Source organism: Sphaeramia orbicularis, chromosome 15, assembly GCF_902148855.1.
Source record: "Sphaeramia orbicularis chromosome 15, fSphaOr1.1, whole genome shotgun sequence".
NCBI classification, from domain to species: Eukaryota; Metazoa; Chordata; class Actinopteri; order Kurtiformes; family Apogonidae; genus Sphaeramia; species Sphaeramia orbicularis.
Window position 1 is genome coordinate 41,693,864 of NC_043971.1, and position 22,909 is coordinate 41,716,772.

The following is a 22,909-nucleotide window of genomic DNA, read 5'->3' on the forward strand; positions in this document are numbered from 1 at the left end:
GATGCTGCTCGTGGTTTTGATCCTGGTTGTGGCTGAAGTCAGTGGTTGCCCTTTGAGGAAGAAAAAGGTCCCCATTACTGGAGGGCTGTAGAGATAATGTAGTGTGACACGCGTTATGTACACCAGGTCCCCGTAAGATGAGCTTCAGGGACATAGGTGCCATAAGAGCCATTAATCTGTCCTTGTCATGTGTTATTGCAAATTAAAAGTAGCATGTTACACTGGACGGCTTCGAGAGGAGATGAGGGGGAGGAGAAAGAGGAGCAGGAGAGGATGAACCTAGTGTGTTTTGGAGGGGGAGGGGCAAAAGAGAGGTTTTGGGAGGTTCTACAGGAGTTGAGGAAGGATTATAATTTTTGTGTGCACGTACATAGTACACCTGTCTAGGAAAAGGAATGTGCGCATGTGTGTGCATCTGTAACTCTACGGCTTCGGATGCTCCTCACACAGTGAACATAGTGACATTTAAAAGAATTTGCAATTCTGCAGAGAAAAGCTATTAATTCACAAATTAACACCCCACACACACACACACACATATACACACCACCGCCCCCCTCTATCTTGGATGTGCAAGCTATCGAAAAGACAAAAGAAATAGCCTTAAGGGGGGAAAAGAGAGAGCCTCAGCCCTATCTGTGGAGAGATTGGTTTGCATGTCTGCAAGCACCGATACCAATTATGCCAGTGCTGGGAGAATGTGTCTCAATGCACACCCCCTCCTTTGCCCCCCCCCCCCCCACCACCACTCACTCCCACTTCCTCCCACCACCACCACCACCACCACCGCCACCACCCCGAATCTATCCATAGCCAGATTTATTTGTGTATCTCATTACAGGAAATGGAATGTTGTTCCTGCCAAATGCATTAATAGTGAAGTGGGGAAATTAGCCTGTTGTACAGCATGCTCTCACTCAGTCATTTAAACCTATGGTGGAAGTGGAAGCCAAGAAAAAACAGAGAGGAGCCGGGGTTGACAACTGCTGTGACTGTCAAGCGTTATCGTGCAGTGTGGTGGAGGTCCATGCACTCATTTAAAAAGTTTGGTCAGTGCAGTCATTTGTGAAAGATGCTAATTACAATGCGAGACATTTAGTACCTGGTGTAATCTGTGCTGTTTTCAGGAAATAATAATGTTAATTCCACAAGTAGAAAATTACAAAGTGCTAATACTTAGTCCAGTGCTTGGGCAGAGTTTTCAGGTGTCTGTATTCTACTCAGCCACTTAGTTTTTACTTGTACTTCTTATGTTATAACACAGATGTCTGTACTTTCCACTGTTTGTATAATTTTGTAATGCATTTGAGGAAGATTAAAGGTAGAGTTTTATTTGTGCACCTTCTTTACATTTTGACACATTTCAACCTAAAAGTAATGAATAATAACACATTGAAAAGACAATGCATATAACAAACAACAAATACAGTAATATCAACATGACAGACAGCAAAGGGAGACTGGACATGCTTTGAGTTCTGTTGTTGGCATCGTAAACACATTAGAGCAAAGTTAATGTTTGTTATTTTCAGTGTAATGTCTATTATTTTATTTTAAGTTAGAGTGGTTTAATAGTCTTCACATTCTAACTTTGCACACAAAGGGCTGGAAGAAATGCCCTTCAAAGGCCCACTTTTTAGCACATTTCAGAGCCTTTGTCTTTTTACTTTTGTCAAGTAAAAAAGTTGAAACAGTACTTCTACTCTTACCAGTGTGTTAAATGTCATGTGAAAGCCTTGTAAGACATAGAACACCAGGTCTAATTTGTCGTGTTTTCAGGACATATTTGTTCTAATTCAGTGTTTTCCCAGTCTTTTCCACTCTGACTGGCTGCTCCTGACCTTGCTGCCGTGCGCAGACAGGTTGAAGTGACCTAACTGTGTGTTCTTCTCATAGCTGGCTTACCACGTCCTGGATGGAGCCCATGAAGTGGAGCTCTGGGGAGGACAGGCAGTAGGGAGCTACAGTGATAAATTAGATGGAGAAAGCAAAGGTCATAAGTTGTGATTGTAGCGTGGGTGTGGGATGAGTGTGGAAGGAGCTGATGAGTGTGTGAGCACGGAGAAGAGAATAGCAGGTTGTTCATTCATGATATAAAAGAGCGATCTCACACCACAGCAGCCACACTCGTACTAGCAACCGTGTTCAATAGCTTGTGAAAAATGAATACAGTCACTGTTTTGATTTGTTCAAATTTGATATTTGGCCCTTTTGGAGATAGTCCAGTGTGTATCTTTTAACACATATGACCCGGTGCTAGTGTATGGATTTTAACCTGCGCCCACACTGGTTGACTAGTCAAGCCAGTCCATGACAATGAGTCAATAGAGGATCACTTTAGAAAATAAATGCATCCAGAGCGGGAGAGAAAGAAATGGAATCATAAGCACCATGATGGCCCTGATGGGGTGTGAGAGAGAAAAGCCCAGGTTTGAGAGGGGCCACAGAGCGGAACATAAGAGACAAGAAGCTGTTAGGGCCCCGACAGCAGAGGAGGACACAAAAGGGTCCACATTGCATTTCTCCCTCCTCCTCTTTCCCTGCTCTATCTCTGTCGTTCTTCCCCCCTGAACATTTCATTTCTTATCATCCCCCACTTCTTCTTCTACTCCTCCGAGTCTTGGCGGGTTAACCATTTGCATTCAGCAACAATACTACTCACGACCCACGTAGAGTTGTAAACAGTACACAATGAGATCCTTCACAAAAAAATATAAGGAGAGGGAATTCGCTCAATGGAGAGGAATCATGTCAGAGAAAAGTCAATTATGGGCGCCGATGCCGAGAATTAATGGAGCGATGCATTACTCAGCTCGAGAAGGAGGGAGAAAGAGGCGAGAGAAAAGGAGGGATACGTTAATTGCATTTCCACAAATACTCGCCACACAGGGTGGCGACGCTAAACGACAGCCTGGTCCAGAGGAGGCTAGAGGAGGACAAAGAATAAGATATGAAGACACTGCAAATAAAATAGTGCCAACAGAGAGAGAGACTCTGAAACTGCTTCCAAAATAATTTAATATAAACTCTCTAATCTAAATAACATAAGCAAGTGGCTCAAAAATACTATTGACAAGGCCTCAGTGCTGTTGGCAGTGAGTGCAAATATCAAATAACCATCACTTTGCCTGCTGACAGTCAGTACACTGGTTGGTGGTGCTAAATCGAATTAATAAAGCTCTTAAACACGCCACAACATAACAGGATCTTAACAGCCATGGCAGTGTTTCTCTCTCTCTCTCTCTCTCTCTCTCTCTCTCTCTCTCTCTCTCTCTCTCCCCCACCCTTCCCACCTCTCTCCTTTCCGCTTCACAGGTTTCATAAATATAGCTAGCTTACAGGGAAGGAGTGTTCACCCTCTGGGTATACCAGTTTGTTTGTGTTCTGTTTTCTTTTTTTTTTTTTTTCTTCTTTGAGCTCAGCTGCTGCATTTTTAAAAAACATGAACAAATGATCCACAATTTGCGATAGCATCATTTCACCTATCAGTGGAGGACGGATAAGTAAACGATCGACTCGCAGCCTCTGATCTAGGAAACCCCATGTCATTGATTTACGGGGAGAGCCAGGCTGTGTGTAGAGATTCATTTGCCTTTCAAACAAGCCCCCTTCTCTTTCTTGCTCTCTATTCTGAGTTGTCTTATCAGAGGAACAAGGGAGATGAAAGAAGGACATAAAGTGCCACCAAAGGACGTAACATCCCCCTTAGAGACAAAGCAGAACAGAACAGCTTTTGATATCATTGTGGTCTGCATCTCAGTAGCTACTGCTATTGGACTGAGTGTGTGCAAATAGTTGCAAATGTGTGTGTTTGAGTAGTAGTCTTTAAGGCTTACAGCAACATTTTGATCCTCTGATTACCTCTCATAGTAAGTCTTAGTCTTGTCTGTTACTTCTATTTTTTACACAGCTTGACAACCTGTGAGGCAAAGGGTTTGACAAAATCTATAGCTTCTCGACGTAATGAGGTCAAGTAGCACCAGAAGGTTCAGACTGATCAAAGGGAGAATTTATAACAAAGTAAATTCCTGTAGGGATGATGTGTGACTGTCATTGGGGGACCACAGTCTTGTTTTTATCTCAGTTTGTCTCCTCACACTCTGGTGTTAAAACGAAGAGACGCAGTCAGCTGGGGCTGTGGGAGTGATAAGAGAATACCTGCTGAGACACCCAAAGGGGTTGAAGAAACACTGAGAAAATGAAACAGGCCAGTCAATGAGCCCCCCCCCCCCACACACACACACACACACACACACACACACACACACACACAATCTGACAGTCAGGCTTCACACTCCACTTGACACGCTGACTGTCAAAGGACGGATCTGATTTATTGCAGCCAGCTTATGATATATGTCAAACATGAACTTCTAATGGCGAATTTTGAAAATAAATGATTTACTATTATTCCTATTTAAAGGCCAAACTGGTCATTTTTGACCACATAAATTTGATGTATCATATCCATGTGCATAACTGAAGATTTAGAGTTTGAATCTGGGAAAAAAATGTTGTTTTTTATAGCATATAAATAAAACTGCTATTTAATTTAGCTTCAGGTGTTAAAAGATAATAAACACAACCATTAAAGACCATCATAAATATAAAGGTTGATTTAAACCAATTTGCCAAAACTAAATATTGCCATTATATGTGTTTTTTTTGTTTGTTTTTTTTTTGCAAACAATGGATAATATCAACACTTCAGAACCAAAAAAAGGGAAACTTCATCAAATTTTGGGCCATTAATAAGAAAAAATTAAAGTGGTAGGTGAATATAGTTTTCAAGGCACAGTAATGGGTCAAAATGTGAAATTGTATGAATAATTGAGATAAAATTGGATTATTCAAAGGACTGATTGTCCTGGAGCTCTAGTTCTACTTCAGAACATTTTCTGCACATTAGAATACATTCACTTATCCAGTTCCTTCTAGTGTAAGATTTATAAATCAATCATATAAATATACTGTAAACCTATATAGTGACAATTTATCAAATATCTCGAAAGCATGAGTCTAACATAATTTTTGTCATTTATTTACCTATTCATGTCATCAAAGTATATAAGAAATAGTATGTAACGAAGATTCAGCACATTTTATCTCTGAAGCAGAGCTGAAAAAATATATGCTAGCATTCTATTGGGTTTTTTACCACTACAGACAGCATATTTAGTTTTTCCTGCATTTCAACATTCCATGCCTAGGTTTAGGCACTGACAGCATTTGGTCAGGTTTAGGAAAAAACACCAGGGTTGGGTTTACTACAAAAATGTCAATAGAGAACTATTTAGACCAAACCAAAATCTTTTCTCAACCCTAACCAAATTATATTTATTGCTAAAATCTAAAACGTTTTGAGACAAAATGCATAGATTAAAAAAGAAGTAAGGCCATTAAAAAATGAAAAATAAATAAATAAACAAAAAGCAGATTCTTCTGTAACAAATAACGAGATTATAGTTATCTTTAATTGGATAAATAATGTTGTATAGTAATGATATGTAGCTAGGCTTTGGTTTTCCTTACTGAACCTTAGTGAAATAAACATTGAATACATGGTTAAAAACTTCTAAAAAAAAATAAATAAATAAATGTTTTAATAAAAGACATTTTAGATTACATCAAAATTATAAAATTGTACCAAAAAAATATGGTGTGATGGGAATGTTATTTTGCTTGTCTGCAGCCAGTACTGAGTATGGAGAGCATGCCCCTCCACAGTGAATGACAAACACTTGCTATTGATCTAGCTTGCCTCTTCTCAGACCAGCTGATACGAGGTAATTAATGATTCCATTTTCCTCCGTACCACAGACAACAATTGAGTTTCATACATCAACACTAATACTGCCTTGCTACCACAACCCCCAACCCTCCGCTCAAGGGAGAGTCTGAAAATAAACATTTGTTAAAATATTTTGTTGGTGGACAAAACACTGAAGGAAAAAAAACCTCTTAAATGTTAAACATAGTTGATGTCAATACATTCTAGCAATGAAATACACACACCTTACACACACTCATACCTGGTTGCAGTCCTCTATTCCATTGTCTCCATGGATCTATTTCTTGGTGCAAGTCAGGTTCATCCTCTGGCCTCAGCCATTGAAAAAAGGTCAAGCAGCCTAGCAGAATGGCAATAACGCCCCTGAAATGGTACCATCAGTGGAACATGATTGATCAATTGAATTCCATAGCACAGAAAAATGTGGGATTAAGTAGAGTATTATACGCACAATGAGTTGAGGCATGATGTTCATTCCAAGTTCATTTCGCCTCCCTCCTCTGCTGGCGGATCAGGCAATCAATAGCGGCCTTGCATATCATATATCACCGCTGGCTCGCCCAGGAGAGAACATAATCTGCTGCAAATTTAGAATGACAGATTTGTACGGGAGCTAAAGCCCTCATCCGCTGTTGGCGGGGAATAGGGAGGAAGGGAGGGTGGCAGGCAGTAGAGTGGTGGTTCCCAGGTTGCTGGCTAAAGGTTTTAGCTGCAGATTTTTTTCTCTCTCTGTGTTCAGGACTTGATGAGTGTGCAGAGGGAGAGCACTGGGCTCCGTGGCCGAGTTGATAGGGTCAGAGATCAGGAGAACGAGGGAGGCATAGGCTCATTTGTTTATATAGAGTGTGACTGAGTGAGGAAATGCATACGCTTGCCCTCGACGCCCCGTCCTCATTCGGCCCTGAGTACCGTCCCTATACTCCATTCTGGTTTCCAGAAGACAGGCAATATGTGGGGGATGGAGAAAAGAGAGACAGAGAGAGGGAAGGGTAATATGTTCAGGAGGAAATAGTACAGTTAAATAATGGTTCTCCATTTCCCACTGGCAGAATGAGAGGCTCTGTATGTAATCGCCAGGCCGACTTTCTCCCCCTGAAACACACGCTCTTCTTTACAAGTATATATTTGCACTGAAGGTAATCCATCAATTACCATAGACCTATCACATGATGACTGTGCTGATGGTGGCCGTGAGGAAAGGTGTTGGTGGGAGGTGCAGAGCTGCCTCACTGACTGCCTGGATGTGTGTGTGAGGACTCCAGATGAAAAGACAGAGATGCTGCTTGTTCCCCATGAATTTACTACTGCATCTTTGCCATCACTCTCACACCCGTTGAGCTCAAAAATGTTTTTCTCCTCATCCTTATGTCACATTTGCAAGGCTGAAAGACTAATGACAAGCAAATAGACTGGAGCAATGACCTGATGCACAGTGTTGTCACCTCCCCTCCTTTCTCCGTCCTCTTCCCTTTCCTTTATTTCTTTTTCTAGATGGCTCTGATGGCTCAGGTCCAGGCAGCGACTCTCAGGGCAGTGTGGAGAGTTTAAGGAAGCACCTGCGAGCAGACGCCTTCACCCAGCAGCAGCTGGAGGCCCTGGACCGTGTGTTTGAACGCCCTTCTTATCCTGATGTCTTCCCAACTTCAGAGCACATCAAACCTGAGCAGGTTGGCCAAAATATGCTTTTTATATCTCTTCATTGATATTCAGGTCAGCCTCATGTATGTATTTAAATTATATAAGACTACAACTAAATAATTCCAAATGATTTATGATGTTATACAATGAATTAGCAGCAACAGACTAACACAGACAGCAAAAAACCCAGTGCAACTTCTTGCTCAAAGCAACCTACAAGCCTGCAGCCTATTACAGCGGATAACCTTTATTTACATTCATTAGACTGTTAAACAACAAGAGACTATTAATTCTTACATTGAAACTCTATGTGGGTGCCCATGCAACCTTAGCAGTGCCCTAATTGAGTTCATTTTCATCTCTGCGCGATCGCGGGGAATTACAGCGGTGATAAATCAGAGGGACAGCCCCTCAGCCTGCTATACAGGCCCTAATGCAGCTAATTACCAAAGTGATTTCTACGGCAAGATCAATACCAAAACGAATTGGAAATGACTTGCAATCACAAAGAGTGGAGGAGAAGGTATTAAAAAGGCAAGAAGAAGGTGGAGGAGGGGGAGAAAAATGGCGTCAGAATGGTCCAGAAAAATCAGTTTTAATTTAATGTAATATTAATCAGGCCGCTTTCCACTCGTTCTGTGTGCCTCCTTTTTCTCCCTGTTTCCAGCGCCCCCTCCTTTTCTCAAACTGGTGAAAAGGTGGGATATTAGGCTATTAGGGGCTTGTCTGGTGTCTGCATCAAGGCATTAAAAAGCCATTTTGAAGAGGCCAGGCTGAATAGGCCTCATCCCTCCCACACTTCTGGCAGCCATGTGGTCAGGTCATTCAGGCCCCACTGTGCTTGCCACTCGCCCTCCGCCCCAGCCCTGCCCAGCCCTGCCCACAGCCCATCTGCATGACAAAATGGCTCTTGTGCTGCGGAGGCCCAGTGGAATAGAGAGGAACATCCAGCCTAGTGCCAGGGAACAGTTGTAAGCAGACAATTAGAGTTTATCTGGGATAGAGGCAGACAAGACTGGGGTCACCAGCTCGCCCCTGAGGGACCCCCACCGTCCCACTGAGACAAACAGATGCACACATGCACCATCCCGATGCAAACACTTACAGACACAAACGTGTGCACGCGCAGTCGGAGAGGTCAAGAAGTCTCATCTTATTAACAAACAAGATTCATCACATCTGCTGGCAGAGTTTTGATCTGAGACTCAAGAAGACTCAAGAGTTTTCTAGTCGGTACTTCAAAATGAGACACAAAAATGTGGAGTCAACAGAAAACAATGAGGGGGAAAAAAACTACAAAAAAGTAAAACATAACATAAAATATAAAGAAACAAAACTATAAACACTTTTTCTATCATTTAATTTTCTCTTTTTTATTAAGCTTGTTTTATGGATTCTTCCTGGAAGGCAAAGCACAAAGGTTGATTTTGAGGTTGTTCTCCCCTTTAAAAACCACACCACATGTCTCTCCTGTAACAAAGCCCTGAATGTCTCCTCCCTTGACTGGTCACAGGGATGACTGCAGTGGAGCACAAAGAGCCAGCTGACACCCCGTCCTTTCACTCCTTTCCCCAATCCCTCTCTCATCCCTCTCTCCCTTTCTGCCTTTCTCAGCAGACAAGCCCTAATGCATGCATACATCATAGGTCTTGGTAAAGCACGGGGAGTGTGGGGACGGGATGGGGTCGGGGTGGTGGAGATGGGGAAGAATTCAGGAGGAAATATTCAGAAGGAAACACTGAATGGATCACAGACAGCTGCCTCAGATTCACCAGGGCTTCCCCACAGATAGATTTCATACACTCTTCGTCTTCTGGCAGGGAAATCTTTTCAACACCTCGCACCAGAAGCAGGTTTCAATGTTATTCAGCTGCAGATCATGACATAATCTATACCAAAGGGAGATTATATTAATCTGTATGGAGAGTGGGAACTGAAGGCCTCTCAAACATGCACCACTCCACTGACACACTTTTGCATTTGTTGTTTATTTGTCGACAGGCGAATGAATACTCGCTCCCCTCCCTGAACGCTGGCCTGGAAGACGTGAAGCCCAGCCTTTCGACCAGCGCCAGCTCCGACCTCGCCTCCAGTGTCTCCCAGAGCTACTCTGTTGTGACAGGTATGACCAGTCTCATGCCAGATTGATCTTTATAGAATATATGCTGCAGGTCAGACACATCTGACTGTCAGAGCAGAGTGACTGATACTAAACAAACATAATGTACTTAGTTCTGCATCTGCTGCTGTTCTTTGCCATATCATAAGAGTTGAACAGCTCTACAAAAGTTTTTCTTGTTTCTTTTGAACCATACTCATAGTGCAATTGTGCGACGTACTGTAAACTTTTGGCTTCCATAACAACAATCTGCCAAAACATTTCTCAAACATGACTTGATCATATTCCTGGTGTCACAAAATGCATATTCTACAAACGATAAAAGCTTTTTGAGTGCACTTTGGGTGATAACAGTGGTGTCAGGTTATGAACAAGATTGTTTTCTGTATTTACTCATAGCCCACTGTATATTTCTCTTAACTCCCAGTTATACTTTATTACACTGGAAAACACTAACTAATAGCACTGATTATCATTTAGAGGTTTGTGTTGTTGTGTTTGGTATTTAATTTATATTACCTGCTTCTAGGTATTAAGTGTTAAAGATTCCCTCAGGGCATGTTTTAAGAGAAAATAAAAACACTCTCATTTGAATAATATTTACTCCAAAGTGGTTAAATCATATTAAAATTAGTCATAATGACTTCCCATGTTGGAAAATCCATGATATCTGAATATACAAACATACTGCACATTCAATCCCAATTATCACCAAAATATTTGTGACACTTGTCCCTTAATCTGGTGTTTTAGGTGAACACAAGGAACTTTGTACCTTAGATGAGTATGAAAGCAGCAAACAAATATAGTTCTGACAGTATTAAGTCTACACACTGAAGCTCAAAAATATCATAATTGCAATATGAAAGTACTTGATTTTGTCATAATTGTCCGCAAAGTGGAAAGATCATCTCTTAATAATGTCTTATCTGTTGTTGCATCATTATTGAATCATCAACGTTTCTCACTCCCACTTCCTTATGGCTTACTTCAAAAGATATATAAAAAAAGAACCTGTTCTGGGGCACTTTTGAGGCACTCTGTGTTTATTTCTAAGGGACAGACTGAGGCCATATATCATCTGAGCCCATTAAATCCTACAGGCCTTTCACACGGCGCCTCTAACTGGCTATTGTGTTTGCCTGGATTGGCCCGCTAACAGATTGACTGGGAGCACTTCTCATAAGCGACAGCTGCTGTTCTCACCGTGACACGACGTTGTCATCAAAGGCTATGATAGCCTGTTGATTGACAGTGGCTGGAATAGCACAGTGGCTGGCTGACTGCCTCATGCTGTGGAGAGAGAGAGTGAGAGGGGAATGACTGAAATTACAGTTTTCTTCCAACTTACGAAATGGTTGGTGCTTCAACAGTAAGTTCCACTGAGAGCCAACAGGTAATGGCAGGTGCAGTGTATTGAATATCTTGTGGTATTAACTATCTGTATCACATAACCCACCGTGTACTGCACTATAGCTTCTTTCTGTCTGCTGTCAAGGCTGATGGCTGTCTCGTTAATTGAAATATTGTTTCATTGTGGCGGTTGAGGCTTTTTCCCAGGAGAGGTTAGGTTTACTGATGGTCACACTGACTCGAGAATAATATGCCAGCCTTTTAATAAAACTCCCATAATTATGCAGTAGGTATCAAAGTCAATGAGTCCACTGTATGTGTGCGTGTGCGTGTGAGAGAGTAAGTAAAGAGGAGGACAGCATGATTGAAAACTGCAGTGGCCCTTCTCAAATGATCCCTATAGTTTATACCCGAACCCAGGCACAGCGCTATGGGAAAAGAAAGGCCCCTTTTTTATTCCTGAATATGTGGGAGGTAGATTTGCCCCAGAAAGTTGGGCCTCAGGAGAAGAAAGGTGTGTTTTTGTCTTTTATGCTGGGCTCCTCCTATGAAAGCGGTCTCGCTCCAGGGAGCACACTCATAGCAGGTGGCCTCCAAAGCCACCTGGGGGCCTGGGGCCCACCTAAAGTGATACATGTGAGGGCCACAGATTGAATAATGAGGAGGTGAACACACAAAACTTTTCTTGCAGTGGATTATGACAACATACTTTATAAAGCCATTTAAAAATGTGTCTGGGAATCATAAGCACTAAATTAAACTGATACGGTTTAACCAGTAAACTTTTATTACCTTATTTTCTCAGCTAATGCATGAAGCCTCTGATTGGGTGTAGGTTGTTAGTGCATAATATGTTTTTTTCTGCCATTAAGCAAACCCTGCAAATAGGAATGTATGCCAAGTTTTTAAAAAAAAAAAAAAAAAAGGCAAATTATCTCCTTCACTTAGGCTGAGATCCAATTATCAATAAATTATGCTCTCATATTGAATGGAGCAATGAGATTATATTCATTCTTTAAATGTTTTCTGCTCCCAATTAAAATTCATACAGTTATTGATCTTGTTGATTTTTATGTCTTGAAATTTGCATAATCTATTAAAGATGAATGATTAATGAAGCACTTGGTTTCATGTTACAAGGGCGCAAGCGAAAGCAATGTCGGCCATCTTTTGTGTCCTCTGTGTACCACAATGTGTGAAAGAGACAGTTACCTAGGAGGGAGGAGGGCAGCCAAATCAGACAGAGATTTGGGGCACGGAAAAGGCAGCAACGGGAATTAGTGAGGAGCACCTGTCATTTACATGGGATTTTCTCTCCTACAGATAGTAATGCATGGAATTAAATATAATGAAGTCTGTTTAGTGCAAGATATTTCTGTTCAGATTAATGGTTTATACAAACACCCACCACCTTTTAATGATAACTTGATTAGAACCAACCCACAGCATCTTGAAGATCATGCACATTTTCTTGATATTTACTTTATTCACATATGTTTTTATTTGAGAAATATTGGTATGTTGTTGCAGCCACTTAGTAAGCGATTCAGTAGGGTTACACCCAGTGAGGGTTCAGTCGTGTCTGTGCAGACTGGGCCAGATAATCATTCTCAGCAGTGCTTGTGGGGGAGCCAGGTGTAAATGGGCACCCCTCTGACCAACTACAACTCAGCAGATGTGAAAAACCCATGCACATGTCTTGCCTTTTCCTGCTTTTAACCCTAATTTATCATTCTGTCTATACGTTTAAAAGACTAAACTGTACTTATTATCAAGTAGAGGTTTTTAGTCAGATGATCTTCCGTTAAATGAGTATCTCCACCCCACTCTGGGCTTATTTTATAATATGGCAGCAACAGCCACTCTCTGCTGGGAAGCAAACAACAAGCAGCCACCTAACCCGCAGTGCTTGGTGTGTGGCCTGGTGACAAACGGCTTGTCTCAGCTCTGTTAACGCCGGCAGCCTCGAGCTCGGAAATTAATGTTTATATCACCCCCCACAATAGCACACTAACCTTTGAGCACACATTTGATAATGAATGACTTTAAAACCTGTGGATGGGGAATTCAAGCAATTTGGCCGTGCAAATATTCTTTACTCGCTCACAACTCGATGTGGGATGGCTGTTCTTTTGTTCCTTTCTGTTGTAAGTGGTTATAAATGACCACCTCTACAATGCAGAGATTTAACTGGCTGTACTTGTAGCAGACATGAATGTGTCCCTGTCAAGGTAAAATTAATTCTTTGTGGACTCTCTGGATGACTTTGCCATACCAATACAAGAAGGGAGTTTAGCCCTGCTGGGGTAAAGATGAAAAAAGTTCACTGTGAATTGAATGGCAGCCCTCCAAAACAAGAGCTCTAACAGTATATACAGTAATTTGCGCAAGTTCCTCGGTGTATGTTTAAAACCAAAATGCTCACTTGAGAGAAGGCTGATGTAGCTATATCTGGAGGCATCAGTCAGAGGACGCTGTAGGTTCCTAACAGTGCATTTCTATGGTTGATGGGATCTGTAGACATGGTATCACTGGTGGAGACAGATGGTGGAGAACTCTATAGCGTCTCCACTCTTTCTGAGATGTGTTTGCTGGGGAAAAAAGTCCCCAAGGACCTGGAGTTTATCTTTCATCTCCATCATCAGGGCCTGTGATTTGACAGACTCCCTTTACCCAAGCTCTGCCTCGTCTCCAGGACAATAAGCAACACCATGTCTGATTAGTTTCAGAGTTCAGTGGTCTTGAACGCAGTGTTTGTATCGGTTGTTGTTGCGTCGTAACCCCTGTCTGTTTGACAACGGTTGCTCAGGCGATGTGAAAACAGAAGCCCAGCAGTATACAGGCAGATACTCGGATACTGTACATGAAAATAGGCCAAGCTTTGACTCATGTTTGGCATCAGAAAGTATTGTCATGTTGATCATTAGACAAGTGTGTAAGGCTCTGAGTTCAAATGATTTGATAAGGTGATGAAAGAGATTATATGTAGCCTATGCATTATTTATTTTTGCTTGTTTTTGACACAGAACTTCTTGTTTAAGGATAAAAACTGAAGTGGTCTTTTACACATTATAAATACATACATATGTAAAAAATAACTTTACTGATGCCTCGCAAGGAAACAGAAGTGTGAGGGCAGACATATATGAACAGATGAATGATTAAAGAACTTCAAATATTATAAAATACAGGTTTGTATAGTTTAAAAATGTATAAAAGACTTACTAACTTACTATAGAAAAAAATAAACCATGAGAAAATACAATGTCTATCATTTACCGACATAGTAAATTTATTGCATTACATAAAATCATTTGGAAATAATAGTTGACCACAATAAAAACACAAGTTTAACAGAAATAGACATTTACAACGAAAGTCAATTCTCAATAGGAATTAATGTCCAATGAATAAAAATGTTTTTTACAACCTAACAAGCAGAGTATTAATTTGTTCCACAGTGTGGAGGCTCCAACTGCAAAAGTAGGATCTCCTCTAAATTTCAACTGGAAGCACATAACATATGGTATAAGAAACTTTCATGACCAGATAAAATTCAAAACTTGAAAAAAAAAGGCAATTATTACATTATTATTATTATTATTATTGTTTTCTCCAGTTTTATGAAGTGTATATTCATGAACGACAGTGTCTGCATTAGACTTAAAATATTAAAATGAATTCCACAAGTGTATGTTTCAACCTAAGCAGTATATGTGACAAAGTTTTGGTCCACCTAATTAAATGCAAAGTCCACTTACTAGAAAATTTCTGTCTCTACCATGGATTCATGGCAGCTATACTCTTTAATGATTTGTGATTTCAGTTTAACACTTACATTGTTAAACATTGCACAGTTTCTTTGATACTATCAGCCTCATAGAGAGGAAGATATCTGTGTAATTGCACTATCTCCGTCTATATCCACATTAACAGCTGTCACTGAGAGGAAGAAAGAGGAGGCTGGGAGGACAGTGGTACAGATTTTTATGGGAAAGCAGTCAGTTACGTCGCTTGATTCTGTGGTATTAGGTTCATAGGGCTGACAGGGTTGCATCCCCCCTTTCCATAGAACAGGCCTTATCTTAATGAGGAATCGCAACACACAGTCCTGTTGTAAAACAACAATGATGTGGGAAGCAGCTAATGAGGCTATCATGGTGTCGGGAAAGAGCTATCTCTCCCTACAGGCCCCAGCGAACAGAACGGGCTCTGCAGCAGACGTAGAGAGGCCGGAGACAGAGCTCACATTGATTGCATAGGTTTCGAGAGGCAGAGCCGGTGAAATGAAAGATGCCAAGGCTCATCAGCAAAATTAGATCAAAGTGTGGAGTTTTGAACTGTCTGCAGGCCAATTGTTTGGTTATTTGTGGGAGTGATTTTGTTGTGAGAAAGCAGCCGTGAGATTATGTTGTTTGTTTTTCCAAAAACCTTGGGGAAATTTTTTATGCGTTTGAGCTTGATTGATCAGGCGCGATGTGTTGCTGCAACATTTCACTGGTGTACGTTTCCACTTAGTCGAATGAATTACCGCTCAGCGCATATGAGATTATTATTATAAGCTATGTAAATGAACAAATCAACTGCTTATCTGTTTAGAACTCATATAAACTATCTACACTCTATATGGATAAGAACATAAATCTGCACAAGTTTTAAAATTCTTTGTGTTTCTTATTCTTGAAAGATAGTCCAGAGCTTTCCTTTAATTCACGCCAAATGCTTTAGGCTACCTTTAATTCATGTCACAAATCTGCAAAGCATTTGGTGGCCCGTCTCAGACTGATTTATTGCTCCGTTGTAGTGCTCAGCTATGTGTCTGACAAATGTGCAAACTTTCTTTTTCTTTCACTCCTGCTACAGATTTGTCAGCACACAGTATTTGGATTTTCACAGACGTTTTCCTCTTGACTATTTGGTCAGCTACACATTCATCTCATCATGCATCTGAGGAAATGAGTGAGAGACTGTGATTGTCGTGATTGAGTGCATGTCTACATTTTTTTTTTGTTCTTTTTTTTTCACCTGGCAGACCCTCACCCATCCCGTCCGCCTTCCATGTGTGTAAAGCGGGAGCCCCATGAGGCCTCCTTTGCCCCCTTCACCCCCTCTTCTCTTGGAGAGTCTGCTCTAGCTGACATCTTGCCCCACCAGTCCAGCCTCTCTGTAGATGCCTCTACTCCCAGCTACCATGCCCATGGCCCCTGCTACAGCCAGTTTGCCAGCCAGCCTTTTATAGCAGGTACAACCCCAACCAAAGGCCCCTGAACCAGATTAGAATTCTGCTTTATCAGGGAATCCTTGGTTAATTTTTTACTCCATAATTCCACACTTTTCAAAGTGCAAACCTCTCACAAGGTAAAGGCATCTTTCCCGTGATGTTTTGCAGAGAGGAGCCAAACTATCTGCTCGCCTCTCATTAACAACATTAACAACAGCTTTCCATCCATGTTCCGCGTTTTCCTCCGGCTCTAACCCTTTACTTTCCTTGGGTTAACAATACCCATGTGGGCCTCCAGGTCCATCCAGCCTCGTGACAGGCCTGAGGTCTGGGGGCCAGAGCAGGCCACAGTGAGGGGGAGGAGGAACACAGAAATAGCCAGCTGATGCAGAGGCCTGCTTTGGAGCTGAGGCTCTCTGTTCCGGGTGCCCTTTAGTCCAAGCAGGGCCAGCGCTGTCACTGTCAATTACAGGGCTGAATGAAGAGCAGGGAGCAAAGAGCGTTCTCACTGGGCTGATGTTCTTGTCAGTCTTAAAGCATGGGACAGTGCTGGAATATTGTGAAAGGGATCTTATTTGATATTTTCTTCACACTAATCCAAACAGTTCACATTTTCATCAACACCATGTGCAGCCTGGCTCTGTTATGACCTAGGGCAAACTAGGATAACTCCCTATTTGATAACAAGATGATTCACTGTTGAAAGCAGAGTTAACAAAATGTAACTTGCAACTTAATTAAATGTGCTCTTTGGTGACTGTGTGTGCAGATGGATGATTTCTAATCATTTTTTCCATTACTTTCCAAAAGAAATTAAATGTTTTTCAGTGTAACAAACATACATCACATGGTGTTTTCCATAATATTTCACAAAAAACGTGTTTTTAGTGTTTCTTGATGCAGATGATTTAACTAGTATCTTAGTATGGCTGGGACAGGAACAGTCGACATATTGGGGTGATTGATCCATTCTAAACTGACGTTACAAGGTGAAAAGACTTAACCTTTGCTTGTCCTAAATAACTTGAGATTATACACCTTTTATTAGAAAAATGAAAGATTTTATAAAAGTGCAAAAACGTGCTCACCATGCACTTGGTACGAGGAAAATACCATGTTTTTGTCTTTATGACATTCAAACGGACAACCTTTTGTATTTCATTTTTCTGCATATGAGTCTCCATGTAAGTTTTTGTTGGTTTTTCTTTCCCTTTTGTGTGTCTGCAGGTCGAGACATGGCCAGTACCACCTTACCTGGCTACCCACCTCATGTCCCCCCTACAGGACAAGGCAGCTACCCCACCTCCACACTCGCTGGAATGGTTCCTGGTAGGTGGTACTCCTTTTATTTTATGATACCATTAATTATAGCTTTACTCCTTTTATTTTCAGTCGAAAGTCCCCTTCAGTTGATCTTGCTTGGAAAAGGTCAGCTCTAAGCTAAATGAACAGTCAGACTTTTCAGAGAGAGGAGGGGCAGCCTACTTTTGCTCTACACGAGGCAAAAACACACCGACTATTGATGCTGCAGAACCGTTTGCATTACTAGTGCTTCTGACTCATAAGGATTGAAGCAAGCTTGTTATAGCTTTGTTAGACTGCGGTTAGCGTGTGGTTAGCGTCTGCGGACGAGGACATTAGATGAACTCGATAGGCGATCACCACAATCAGTGGCCGTGAGATAGGACAGTTCCTCTCAGTTACACTCCAGCTCCCAGCGCTCATTACTCTCACCGTGTCCACACAAGCGCACTCTCACAAGCCCCGTCAATAAACACTGCTTTTGCTCCTCTCCTTGCCTCCCCGGACACCCAGGGCTGCAGAGCGTATCTCTTTCCCCTCTACTTAACCTGCAGTTCAGGTTCACAGCAAACAGTTAAGGGTCAAAACACAGAGGCGTGGAGGGCCTGTAAATATTTAAATCACTATCTCTCTCAGGGATGAGCTCGAGTTACAGGACCAGCAGTGAGGATGCTATAGCTGCCAGCGTGGGGAGATCTCACCTCCAAACAACTGAAAACACAATTCACTTTACTGCTCAGAGACATGTACCTTTGACACTGACCAGTAATCAACGCAAGGTGAGGTATTTACAAGTGATCCTGGTATGTGTGAGGGCAAAAGTTGGAGATATACAGTACAACAAAGTCAAAGCTGATAAAGCAAATGAAATGAGGGATTCTAAACTGGACTGCATGCCACAATAGGATGTTAATCCAGACATAAACAACAGTAAACACAAAAAAAAATAACAAAAGCCTCATCTTTTGGGTGATTTCTCCTTTTTCATTTGCTGTCAAAGGACTTAGATTTAGTGACCAGCCCCAAACGTTGTTAAAGCAACAGCCATTCTTCAGCAGCTTCATATAAAACTCGGCCTTTATAGTCTCGTAAAAAAAAAAAAAAAAAGAAAAGAAAGAAACCTGTGGACCCACAGCATCGCTCGCTGACATCCCCACAGCTTTTCCAGCAGGACCTGCACCGGGTGGACAAAGAGGGAATGAGAGTGTGAGAGAACCTATTAGGGAGTTTTGAAGCGGAGCATCATCACTTAAAAGCTGGGGGGAGGGGAAAAAAACACTCACTTAAGGAAAGAATAGAGGAAATCCTAAAGACTAACACGGGTTTAATAAAACAATCAATGCACACTTCAAAGGACCTGCAGAGAAAAACTGTAATACACTGCTGCTGGGGCATTTATTACAGCTTAATATTTTATCAAAAAGCTGCCATTCATTTAACTTTTATACATTTTCGCTCATGTTTTTTATTTATTTATTTGGTTTCACAGGAGGAGACTTTTCTGGAAACCCTTATTCTCATCCGCAATACACCACTTACAACGAAGCATGGCGGTTCAGCAATCCAGCGTTACTAAGTAAGTGACTTTGCATTGTTAATTAAAAACACTACAGATCTGACATTAATGGACTTTTATTTAAAGCTCTAGTATTTAGGAAACACTTATTGCCTTATTGCTATGACAATAAATTGAACTTATTAAATAAAAAGTAGAGTTCAGAGCCCTATTCATTCCCTTTCCTCGGAGCATCACTTGTGTTTTTTATCGATGTTTGACCTCGTGGTTTCCAACGGCTCGTTCTTCTGTTAACTTTCAGGTTCCCCTTATTATTATAGTGCCGCATCCCGTGGCTCCGCACCTCCCACTGCTGCCACTGCCTACGACCGCCACTAGTTACCATGGAGACCAGCTCAAACTGCAGGGCCAGGGCTTTGGCCTCCATATTGTCCCCGTCTGAGAAACACTGAGGTCAAAGGGAAGCAAGGTGGAACCCTAAAAGGAACCGGTGACGCAGAGGAAGGATTTGGCGAGGTTGACGCCAGTGCATCTCGATTCAGATGCATCCAGATTCAGCGTTAAAACACTTTTGGGTGAAAAAAAGGTGAACCCGCAGGTGTTGAGACTCCAACCATCACCTTCAGCCCTCACTCTCTCACAGGCCCGAACATTTCCAGAATGACTTTAAGAGATTATATAAATATATATATTATAAAATATAAATTGATGAAAAACAGTGTGAAGAATACCATGTGGAAAAAAATGTTGTGGGTTTTTATTTTTGTTTCTTTATTGCTGTTGTTGTTGTTGTTATTTTATTCATGGATCCTCACATTCCTTTATATGATGAACCACAGTATTTTTCTGCTCTAAAGAGAGAAGTCCAAGGGAGATGGTCCCGTAGCGTGATGATGACTTGAACCAATGTTGTGGATGCCCACTAAATTCTAATGAGATCCTGGTTCCACACTGTAGGGCTGGCTATACTCTGGTGCTTTGACTACATCTGCTCCCACTTCTATGTTCTCAGATACACACAGCATGCCCTGCAGAATTAAATACCCCGTTGACCAATGACAGCATTGTACTCCCTGTGGTAAACAATCAGATGTAAAAATGTAAATCATTTGTCTAAGTATTAAAACCATGGCAACCATACACGTAAATTATTTTTCTCTCACTATTTCTTGTAAAAAAAAAAAAAAAAGTATCAAAGAGAGTAATTTCCTTTATTTCCCAGTCTTGCCCATGCCCATATGTGATTGTCCTTTGCTCTTTGTTTGCACTATAGCCCCAGTTTATTTCATTTATTCGGCACATTCACATAAACTTACATTTAATTAGCTCACCAAGCAAAAATATGAATTGGAAACACAAAAGTTGCATGATGTAAGAGGACAAAAGCACAGACTAAGAGGAGGACTTTTTTTTTTCACGCAAACATTATCTTTAGTGTGAAAGCGCTGCATTCGAGTTTCTGAGGAGTTTGTAAGACACAGTCCTATGGCTAATATGAACAAATGCTCTTAATCCTCCTGGGTTATACTTCATTCAGCTACTTAGTCATACCACTAGATGCCTACACAGTTAAACAAGCTGTACGCAGTTGAGCAAACCAACTGTAAATTAGCTTCAACAATTGCCTTACAAACCTGTTTTTCGACGTAAATTCATTGCCTGTTTAATGGAATTAATTGCCTTTGCAGATGCATACTCGCCACCTCCCTTCATTTACGTTCACCTCTCCTTATAGGGACTGAAAGGAAATACTGATTCAGTTTGCTTTTGGAAATATTTTGTGAATGTACTTTTAACTACATTTGCCAAAGACTTAGTTTGATATTTAATATTTTATTTACAGTATATGTATGCATAAATAAAGCAGTATTATCTTTTAAATGCGTAGTCAACACTGAACATGTATGTCATGACTTTTAAACAGGCAAACAACATGATGCATATGACTGTAATGAAAAAGATGAAATTCAGTGACTTAATATTCCATCGGTTGCAACAAATGCTGCTTTGTAGAATGATTTGTGAATAATGTGAAGACAATTCTTCTCTGTAAATACTATCACACACACACCATTACAGTATCACACTAATGTACTGGCTCCCTTTGTAGATATACAGACTGAAAAAAACATGCATTACATTTGTGTCTTAATGTTATGTTGTGCTCAGAGTAAAGCACAACCACTGTGTTACCTGTGGTCACAGGTTTCAGATGCTAACAACACATAGGTTGTCTTTGTCCTTTTATTTTATTTTCATGATAATGTCATGATGATGTTTTATGTCACTATGCAATGAGTTAAATGGCTTTTCTGTATCATCTTTTATTGTTGGGCTCAGAATAAGTAATCCCCAAGGTTTTCTGGAGGCGTTCATAAAAGTCATAATGTACAAAACGTTCAAAGTGTTCTCTCTGGTTTGATTTTTCCCTCAAATGAAAATGATCAAACTGAAGTCCTTGGCAACAATCAAAGATATTGTCCTGATTGCTGTTAGTAGATGTCGTGATCATTATGTTATTTCAAATTACAGTCATCTGTGCCTCCACATAGAGAAACTCATCCAGCTTATTCTCATTCACCCATTTCTCCACACTCACACTCTTAGCTCTTTTTCTTTCCGACTCTCTGTTTTACACTCATTACCTAAAACTATTAACATCAAGTATCCAAGATGGAGTTCACTCACGTTCAACACGACACACAATCTGATTCCAGGGTTAACCAGATATAAAAGAAAACTGACTGTGGTCCCTCTCTCCCGAAGAAACTCTCCTCTACAAATTGCACTTGGGATTTGCCTATTTCTGTCTACATGTAGCTCGACGTATCCGAAAATGAAATGCTCTTGTGTGCGAGAGCACGAGCAGCCATCATTCAGACCGAGCCTTTGCTTTTGAAAGTGGAGCAACCTCTGAAGGAATGGGTCTTCTAGCTGTTGTAAAGATGATACAGGAGATGTGTCATGGACATAAAAAGGATTTCTGATGAAAATCTATACGGAAAGCCTTGTGGCCTCAATCATTGTTCTCTTTTCAGTTCTGTTCCAATTCTTTTTGTGCACATGAGAAATAAATTCTTTTATATGTCAGTCGTTGACTCTGTGTCCCGCTCATTATTAACCCCATAAGAAAATGATTCAGAGTTCAAGGTTCCTGGAAAGCGTGGCAGATGCCGGTGTATTGATGTTTGGTTTTATGAACAGGAGGCACTCAGACAGGTTACAGCTCTTAAATATGAAACACATGAATGTCGTTTGTGTGCACCAGTTTATGGGCAGACTAGTGTTAATCATATTTACAGTATGATTTTTTTTTCTTTAAAGCAGCCTAGATCTATAATAAAAGAAGCGATAGCAGTTGTGTTAGAGCCTGTGTTCTGTATGCAGAGCTGAGGCGAAAAAGACAGAGAGACAGGGAGAAGTGTGGAAAGGCAAGTGAGCATTGCCTCAGCCTCTGACTCCAGTATATTTAATGATGCATTGGTTTCATTCTGCTATACCACACTGCTGCATCTGCCGTGCCTCTTCTTCTCCACACACTCAACTCTGTAACACACAATCCCATCCAGTTGTAATTCAATTTCTCTGCTTCCTCTGCCTATTGTTTATTTCATGGATCCCCTGTGAAGCATCAAAAGCTGCTGTTTCTGTCAGCCCCTAACTGTCCTATGTGTTTGTCATTCAGGCCTTGTTAAAAGATAAAACACACACACACACACTCACACGCTCACACATACACACTCACGCTCCCTCCTCTCCCAGCTGAGAATTCCCAGTGGTAAAATTATTCCATTTAGATGGGAACTTTTTTGTCACTACCCTGTCTAAATTGGCATATCTGGCTCTCTCGTAGAAACCAATAAACTGTGAACCCGGATGCATCTGTCAGTCAAGCTCATCTTTACTTTAGCAGGGCCGGATGACAACAACAGGAGAAGAGACACACACCAGTAGAATGGGCTGCACTGA

At 41.1% G+C, this 22,909-nt stretch overlaps 1 protein-coding gene across 8 annotated transcripts in view; it reads left to right on the forward strand.

The window, feature by feature from the left end:
• The window catches only part of pax2a (paired box 2a), a 29,433-nt gene extending 9,304 nt beyond the window's left edge, over positions 1-20,129 (forward strand). For 4 of the 8 annotated variants that reach the window (XM_030156892.1, XM_030156896.1, XM_030156894.1 and 1 more), the window contains 5 exons: positions 7,283-7,458; positions 9,431-9,551; positions 17,350-17,451; positions 18,914-19,000; positions 19,242-20,129. In XM_030156892.1, coding sequence (XP_030012752.1) covers positions 7,283-7,458; positions 9,431-9,551; positions 17,350-17,451; positions 18,914-19,000; positions 19,242-19,318 — 563 coding nt within the window. In that variant the 3' untranslated portion in view covers positions 19,319-20,129. The remainder of the gene's footprint in view (positions 1-7,282; positions 7,459-9,430; positions 9,552-17,349; positions 17,452-18,913; positions 19,001-19,241) is intronic. The other 4 variants (XM_030156890.1, XM_030156893.1, XM_030156891.1 and 1 more) reach the window with 1 other exon arrangement.
• The last annotated feature ends 2,780 nt before the right edge of the window (positions 20,130-22,909 follow it).